The sequence below is a fragment of the Tinamus guttatus genome, unplaced genomic scaffold (genome assembly GCF_059628265.1).
Source record: "Tinamus guttatus ecotype Peru unplaced genomic scaffold, ASM5962826v1 Tinamus_guttatus_pri_ptg000699l, whole genome shotgun sequence".
NCBI lineage: Eukaryota > Metazoa > Chordata > Aves > Tinamiformes > Tinamidae > Tinamus > Tinamus guttatus.
In genome coordinates this window covers 132,965-141,976 of record NW_028289233.1, presented here as the reverse complement: position 1 = coordinate 141,976, position 9,012 = coordinate 132,965, and the positions used below count along the sequence as shown (strand labels likewise).

General features: G+C 46.8%; 1 protein-coding gene across 1 annotated transcript; it reads left to right on the top strand.

Moving 5' to 3' along the window:
- The first annotated feature begins 414 nt into the window (after nt 1-414).
- On the top strand, nt 415-3,819 carry HOXC9 (homeobox C9). Its single transcript, XM_010221459.2, has 2 exons — nt 415-1,481; nt 3,510-3,819. Exons 1-2 carry the CDS (start codon nt 914-916, stop codon nt 3,752-3,754), a joined length of 813 nt encoding a protein of 270 aa, XP_010219761.2. The 5' UTR covers nt 415-913; the 3' UTR covers nt 3,755-3,819.
- The last annotated feature ends 5,193 nt before the right edge of the window (nt 3,820-9,012 follow it).

The window sequence follows — 9,012 nt, the reverse complement described above, 5'->3', positions numbered from 1 at the left end:
CATAAAAAACATCCACGACCGCTTGCCGGATAACGCAGGCTTTTTTTTTCCACTGAAAAAAAAAGAACTTTTTTTTGGAGTGATGATGGCGGTGTTATTTTCCCCTCGTGTTTTAAATAGAGATCCTCTGCTTTTATGTTTTGTTTCCGCCACAAGACCCTTATTTTCTAAAAGCACATAGAGAGGTGCCCGTGCCCCGCGCATTTCCTAGTTGTTGAGCAGCCTGATGACCCGCTGCAAAGGATGACCTAAAAAAAAAAAGAAAGAAAGAAAAAAAAAAGAATAAAAAAAGATAAAAAAAGAAAGTAAAAAAAAAAAAAAGGAAAGAAGAAAAAAAGCGTCCAAGTGGCCCTTAGGCTATGAGCCTCCAAACCCAGCTCCTTTCCCCCCCAAAGGGGTGGGCAAGCCCGACTGCGCTCCCCTCGGAGCCGATGCCTTCCCACCGCTGCTCCATGCAACGCAGCCCTTAGAGAGCCTCCAAGCTGCAGAAAGCCAAGGACAGAGACAAATTACGTCAAGAAATAGTTCCTGTGCTACCTTCCACAATTACCTTCCAACCTTCCTCAGCACCAGGGTTAAAAAAAAAAAAAAAAAAAAATCCCCCTCACCGCCTCGTTCTCCCCGCTGCCCCGGGGGCTGCAATGAGAGAGCGAAGCTGCTCCGCCAACCCCGCCGCCTTCTCGCAGCCTCGTTATTTCCCCGATTTTTTTTTCTTTCCCGAAAAGCCGGGTGGCTATTAAAAAAAAAAAAAAAAAAAGACCTGCGGATTGATCCACGCTATATTTTTGGGTAAATACAATCACGTGAGGGCGGGCAGCCAATGGCACACGGGGAAAGGCTGAAAAAATAATTACCTGCCCTGATTGTTCTATGAGAAGATAAAAAGTACACATACAGTTCATACAATAATCTTATGAATGTAAAAGAGGGGGGAACCATGTCGGCGTCGGGCCCCATAAGCAACTATTATGTAGACTCCTTGATAAGCCACGAGAACGACGAGCTCTTGGCCTCCAGGTTCCCCGGCACTGCCTCCCACCCGGCTGCAGCCCGAGCGTCAGGATTAGTGCCGGACTGTGCCGACTTTCCATCGTGCAGTTTCGCCCCCAAGCCGGCCGTTTTCACCACCTCGTGGGCTCCCGTGCCCTCGCAGGCGCCCGTGGGCTACCACCACCACCCGTACGGCCCGCAGGCGCCCGTCGGGGGCGAGCCCAGGTACATGCGGACTTGGCTGGAGCCCCTCGCCGGGGCCGTCTCCTTCCCGGCCTTCGCGCCCGGCGGCCGCCCCTACGGCCTCAAACCCGACGCCTTCGGCGGGCGCCGCGCGGAGTGCGGCCCCGCGGACGGGCGCGCCTACGCGGATTACATGTACGCGGCTCCCGGGGAGCTGAGAGACAGAGCCGCGCAGACCCTGCCTTCCCCGGAGGCCGAAGCCATCGCTGCCAGCAAACACAAAGAAGAAAAGCACGAATTAGACCCTAGTAAGTCGAAGTCATTCTTGTTTACGACCGGGGAGGCATTACAGCTTTCCAGTACCGTACTCAATAAAATGGAATTACCTTTAGAGAGCCCCTGCCCTAAAACTCCAGATATGCAGGAAGATCTGTGTTTTCTTTTTCTTTTTTTTTTCTTTTTTTTTGTGCTTATTTTTTTTTCTCTATATATCCGCCTGACAGGACCGCAAGACGAATATCTGTACTTTGCTTTGGGGCTGTTTAGTCTTTTTTAATCCTCGTTTTCTTTTTTTTTTTCTCCTTTTTTTTTTTCTTTTTTGAAGGGGGTCTATTGGCTTCTTTGCTCAAATATGCACCACCTTTCTTAACAAAAAAAAAAAAAAAAAGGCGGGGGGGGGGGAGGCAGAGAGGATTAGAGAGAGCGAGAAGCCTCTTTGCTTTCAAATATTTCCTCTTTCAAAGAACAAGGAAGAGTTGTAGTTATCTCCCTGCTGGCCTGAAGTGAATCTATTGATGTGGGTTACTTTTGGGGAGGGAAAGAGACTATCTCACAATAAATGCAGAGATTTTCTCTTTATCTATTTAAAATAAAAAATAACACTGCGAACTGCTCTGGTGGGGTGATTTCTGAGCTAGCCCAACGCGCGGGAATAAATGAAAAGGTGGGTGCCCTCGGGAGGAAAAAAAAGGGGGGGGGGAAATTAAAGAATTTAAGATAATAAAACGATAGGGAAAACCAGGATTGCAAAGGCATAAACTGAATGTGTGGAGGGCAAAAGGCAGCGAGCACAGGACATGGGACCATCCACTTGGAGAACCCCCTTCTTAAGCCCCATGTGGGAGAGAGGGAGGGAAAAATAAAAGAGACGGAAAAAATATAATAATAAAGAACAACCCCCAGGCAACCACCACAAAACCTTGAGCATTGCAGACAGGGGCCGAGGAATCAGGTAACCACCAGCCCGAGCCTAAATGTCCCCCCTGCAAGCGGTGCAGGTCAGTTGATTGGACACCCCAAGGCAGGGCAAAAAATACCCCCCTGAGCAAGCAAAATGCATAACGCAATGCAATGCAAAAAAATAAATAGATATATACATGGTTTTATACATTATCGCAGGGCAGAGGGTGAGGGAGCAGCTGGGATGAGGGTGCGGGATGAGGGGGCACCCCCTTGCACGCAACCAGGACAGGGTCGAGAGTGCCATGTGCTGCTTGCACCCCCTTGGCCTAACTCGCTGCTGAAATGCCGATTTCCCAGCGATAAACTCCGTGCCAGCGGGTGCAACCACCTTTATGCCTTTCTATATCGCGCTCCTCATCTCAAATATATCTATATTACATATATTATCACACGCCGGATAGTGCCATGAACCCTTGTGAGCAAGAGGAGTTTGCAGGAACAGGGGCGGGTGGGTGCTCCCTATATGGCGGAAAAGCCAAATATTATTCCAAGGAGGAAGAAATACCGTGGGTTATCCCGTAGTATTTTCCTCCTGACCAAGTGGGGTAGAGGCAGCACCGTGAAAAGTCTTTTTAGGCTAGGGGAAAAAGGATATAAAAAAAAAACTATTGCTGGCAACCAGTGGGACATCTCGCGTGTCATCCTGGAGATATTGCAAAAATAAACTCGCTTTTCCAGGTCTGGGAGAGCTTCTAGGGAAAGTATTGGAGAGCAGAGGTTGTAAAAAGAGTTTATGGGCCTATGAAATGGTGGGAATTTTGACTTTTTATGACTATGTTCTTAGATTACTGCTGGTAGCAGTCATGTGGATAATTATTATTTTAAACCCATTGCTACAGTTTTATTTGCTGAAACCCTTTCTTTTTTTTCTTAATGTGAGAACAGCAGCAAAAAAAGCAAAGGAAATGACCCCCTTCCAAAATAAACATATTAAACTCTTCTGTAGGTCACTTAAAATATTTAGGTAAGATCTGATAATTAAACAGGTTTCTTACTCGAGATATATCTGGGAGTGGAGGGGGGAAGGGAAGGAAGGCAGCTGTGTACATTGATTTTTTTTTTATTACAAACAACACAAAAATCTTCTTTCTCAGACAACCCCGTCGCAAATTGGATTCATGCGCGCTCCACGAGGAAGAAACGATGCCCTTACACAAAGTATCAGACCCTGGAACTGGAAAAAGAGTTTTTATTCAATATGTACCTTACACGGGACCGAAGGTACGAAGTAGCCAGAGTCCTTAATCTCACTGAACGCCAAGTCAAAATCTGGTTTCAGAACAGGCGAATGAAAATGAAGAAAATGAATAAAGAAAAAAACGATAAAGAACAGCAATAAAGTTGGCCAAGTCCTGTCCATGAAAGACGAGGGTGGAAAAAATAACATATTAAAAAAAAAGCAAAGAGGCTTTTTGGGGGGGGTCGAGATGTTTCTGACTCTGAATGTGCGGATGAATGTTTAGCGTTATAGTCAAACACAGCGAGCGTTTTGGAGCACGAGTCTTTTCTAAAATGCAACTAAATAAAAGAAATATGTTTGGGGGGTTGTTTTCCTTTTTTTTTTCTTTTTCTTTTTCGATGTTGTCCTCCTCAGAAAGCAAATACGCCAAGTACTTGAATACTTTTTTTTTTTGTATTATATTTCCTAAATTAAAATTAGCCAGTATTTTTATTTTTTAATTTCGTGAGCTCGTGAGTCGAATATTTTGTACAAAAAAAAATGAAAAAAAATGAAAAAAAAAGACTTAAGGAAATATGGCTCCATGATGTCCTGTCATAGTGTTGAGCGTTTCTGCTGTACCGATTTCGTGTATTTTATTCTTGTCTCAGAACCGTTCTGTAATATTGTTATGTTCGCTATTGTAGAGCAGCTCTGTGTAAATATACCTAACGTCACGGGAAGGAAAAAAATAAGAAAAGAAAAAGAGAACAACAAAAAGTCTCAGTATGTAGGTGTCTTTTATTTTTGTATCTATATACATACATATATATATATATATGTATTTACTCGAGCAGAGGAGCTGCGCTGGTGCCGGTGGCCGCAGCTCGGGCAGAGGCGGGACCGGGCACCGGCGCAGCGGAGTTTTCCGCTTCCTTCCCCGGCACTTTCCTATTTCGCAGTATCATAATAAAAGGCGCTGAGGTAAGGGTTTATAAGTGCCATCCATTTTTTTTTTCCCTTAGATTGGGATAATTAATTGTACTAATTTATGACCCCGGGCGATCGAAGTATATGTAAAAAGGCTAAATATGGATGCTGGGAAGAGAGGCGCTGGCAAAGGCAGCCGTTGCTTGCCAGCCACTCCCGGGTTGCTCCCGCGATATCGATGGCGTTGCCAAAAAACCTGGAGCGTGGCTGGAAGTGCCGCTTCTCGCCAGACAGGCTGAGCTGCCCAGGAAAAGAAGGAAAAAAGAAAAAAAAAGGGTGGGGGGAATATCATATAAAAAGGGGATCACGGCGGAACAAAGGGAAAAAAATTAAAAATAAGGTCACGGGAGAGCAAGAAATGTGGGAGAGAAAGGCTAAATACGCGTTGCAATATTTCGGGCTGAAAGGCAGCCTCCCCCTCCCCCTTCGTCCCCCCCGCTTCCACCTCCCTTTAGCCCTCCACGGGGTATTAATAAATAAATAAGTAAATAAATAAAGAGGTGGCTTTTTGCTACGGAAAGGTCAACCCCCACCTTCCTGCCAGGGCGAAAATGGGACGGGGGGAGAGGTCTGGAGCTCCCGTGGTTTGTGCCGAGGCGAGAAAACTCGCAGCCCCCAGCGCGTTGGAGCCGGGATTTCTCAATGGCTTCTTCCCTGGGCGCTTTCCAGGCTGCTGAATGAGAAACGAGAGGCAGGAGATGGTATAAAAAATGAGCAGCGAGGGATGTTTAATCATAAAAACTTGTTATAGGGCCCTTTCTTTAATGAAATGAGTGGAGCGGCGTTTTAATCTTCCTAATCAAAACCAGACCGGGCGAACGAGATACGTTTGTCGCCCTCGTCCCGGTTCCTCCGCAATCAAGAAATCTGGAAGCGATTACTTCTGCTGATCTCATAAAATATTGCTCTTTAATATTTCTCCTTCTTAAACATTTGGAGCCTTTTTTTTTCTATCCTCCTGATTTGTATCCCGCTTTATTTTTATTTTATATTTTTTTTAGTAAGCGGGGGCTATTTTTGGTCACTGCAGAGGGACACGGTCTATCAGTGGAGACAACGCTGGAGCAAGGGGGAAGCTATAAGACCCTTTTGCAATCCCAGTTTTGTGCCGGCTCTGTTTGGAAAACCTTAACAAGCGCAATGAAATGGTTTAGGTTGGAAAACATTTTAGCAGAGCTAAGATTTATGGGCCAAAAAAAAAAAAAGAGAGAGAGAGAGAGGGAGAGAAAGGGAAATCTTTCCACCTCAGTCATGTCAATTCATTTATTTATTTTTATCTCCCCCTTCCCCAGATCTCTCTTTCTCTCTATTAGCTTATCCCGAGTTTATGATTAAAAAAGCAGCCCTGCGGGGCTGGAAGCCGTTCGCCCTCGTCCTCTTTGCGAGAGGGGCGACGCGGGCCCGTTTTCTTATTAATTAAGGGCAGCTCATAAGCGTCGTTTGGTGCTTTGCAGAAGGCGATTCCCCCCGGAGCCGGGGGTGGGGGGAGAGAGAAATGGGGGGGCAGATGTCAGCCGATGTTTCGCGATGTTGAAAAGGCGTGATGTATGGAAGTTCATTTTGGCCCCCCTTCCATTCAGAGCGATCCCATTTCCAGTGCGACCACGGCCTGCTCCCTCCCTCCCCTCCCCCCCCCACCATATTATGCCCCCCCATTCTCCCCCAACCCGCCCCCTCCCTCCGCGCAGCCCCGTCCGCAGCCGGCGCTGGGGCCGCGCGTCCCATTAGAGCCGACGGGCAGCGCAGGAGATGCCCCTTTGTCTCCATAGAGCCCGGAGGAGGGGGGAAAAGGGGGAAGTAGAAACGATAGATTTATCCCCCCTTTCCTTTTTTTTTTTTTTTTCCTCCCTCCCTCTCTCCCTTTGTTTTAGCTGGGTTGGGTTCGGGTATATATATCTCTCTATATGTATCCGCATGCATTTATATAAAATAAATAAATCCCGGCGCGGTTTTAGTTCATGTGCAAGGCTCCCGGGATGCGCGGCCGCGGGGCAGGGTTACACCGGTTATAAAATGCCATTTGGCCCTGCTGGGAGGCTGCTCGGCCATTGAATTTCTCCGCCGCAGCAGCCTCGCTTTTCCCGGGGAGGGGAGATAAGGGGGGGCAAGCAAAACCACAGCGTGGTGGAAAAAAAAAAAAAAAAGCAATATAATAAATGAAAAAAAAAAATCCCGCCGCAGAGCAGCACACCCTGTGGCCAGCCTTTCTCGGCGATTAATGTATCAAAATGCTCCGATTTGGGCATCCTTTGACATATGGCGCGTGTGTGCGTGTGCATACTGATACATCTATTGTGTGCCGGAGGGGCACGGGGAGGGGGGCTGGGGGCTGCCGAGCTGGTCCTGCAGCCCGGCGTGTGCTCATATGCTCGGCCATATATATATTTTGTATAGATATATACGGGTGTGCATCGTGCTTGTGCCTATATGTGTGTTTAGGGTGTGTGTGCACCGCTCTTTAGTTTTTAAATTTCTCCTTGAGTACGGGGTGGGGGGCACAAAACCTATGGGGTGCTCCAGCTGTCCAAAGGTACATCTCCCCGGAAAGAAAAAAGGGGGAAGGCGGAGAAAAAAGGGGGGGATAAAAAAAAAGGTAAAAATAAAGAAAAAAAGAAAGAGGGGAAATGGACGAGGGGGAAAAAAAGCGCCAGTTTTACAACTCTGTTTGTCTCACTGCTATGCAGCGCTGAATAGGACTGAACAAAACAGGACCCTCGCTCTGGCTAGACGTCTGGCTTTAATTGCTTTATGGCTTAAATAAGGTGGGTGCTCTTCCCTTTGAAACGGCCCGAGTGGAATGTTTTGTCTACAAGCTACAAACAACAGACCCCCTCGGACGAGGGGAGGCTGGGGACGGAGAAGAAGAAGGGAAAGAAAAAAAACAAGGGAAAAAATATAAAAGGGAGGGAAAAAGGAAGAAGAAAATAACCCTCCCCGAGTCGCGTTTTGAACTGATAAAAGCGCTGAAGTCGCGCGGAGAAACGGCGCAGACGGCGGGGTTGGTTTGTCTCCGTGTGTACACATTGATTTTTAAAAAAGAATATATTATTATTTAATTTAATTTTAAATATTTTCCTATTTTTTCCCGGCGGAAGAATTAAAAAAAAAGGGGGAAATCAAGGTTTCTCCTTCTGCCCCCCTTTCCCCCCCGCAAAACAAAAATGCTGCTCCCGATGCAGGGAGGGGGCGGCGGCGCGGGGGCCCCTGCGCTGCGCGGCGGCTCGCGGGGCCCTGCGCGCCGCTCCGCGCCGCGGCCGCGAGATGGCGCCGTTGCCCAATGTTGGTGCCGGGCAGCGCCCGCGGCTCCCCCGCGCCCGCGGAACCCCGCGCAGCGCCCCCCCCTCCCTTTGCCCCGCAAATAACCCCGCGGAAAAAAAAATAAAATAAGATAAAATCCTTTATTATTATTTTTTAATCCCGCTTACAAATCTCTGGCGGCAATGTGGGAAAATTTATTCCTTAAATTATAAAATATATTTATTTATTAAAATTTCTGCATCGCGGGGGGTGGGTGGAAAGGATCGCCCCCCCTCGCTTCCCTCCACGAAGGTCAGGATAAAGGAGAAGGAGGAATAAAATCGCGCAGTGGCTCTAAGTGCAATGCGGGCGCGGAAGGGGGGTGGCGGAAAAGCGACGTTCAAGCGCACGCCCCCGAAAGCCACATTGACACACACCCATAAACACGCAGCCAAAACAGGGCAGACAAAGGACAGTAGCTTCCCCAGGCAGCAAATGTCAAGATATTTCCTTTTCTCCCCACAAAAAAAAATATTAAAAAAACCCTGATAATTGCATATATCCTATTTAATGAAATATGACGAGTGGGTTTTCTTTCTTCCCTAGCAAACATTGATTTTTTTCCCTCTCTGCCTAGGTACCATTCCGGTTATTCTGCTCAAATACTCCCCGCACCTTTGGCTATTGCGTAGAGGGACAATAATGTGAAAAATGCGGCAGCTCTTCCCAATCTTCACCCAACTGCCCAGATTTGACAACTTTTTTTTTCTTCTTCTTTTCTTTTTTTTTTCTTTTTTTTTTCTCTCTCCCCGCAGTCCCTTTTAATGCGCACAAGAGCATTTATTGGCTTGGCAAGCTATTTAAGGCGCTGCGCTTATAAAAATAGGAATGCTATTGATTAAACCAGGAAAATGGTCACTTCGCCTATTAGCTGTTAATTAAGGAGTCTCTCTCCTAGCTGACATTTTCTTCATTTATATATATATATATACACCTATATTTTTCCCTGGTTTCTTTAGGAATGAGGTTACCTGGGTAGAGGCGGAGGATTGGAGGGGTCATTTGCCCTGTAATTCTGCGAATAATTCTTAAATCGTGATTCTTCCGAGTATAAAGGGCTTTATATTTTAATAATTTCACCATAGGCGGTGGGAATATTGCCATTCTTCTGCAAGCTCATTGTCTACTTATGGGGAAGGTGAGGGGGAATG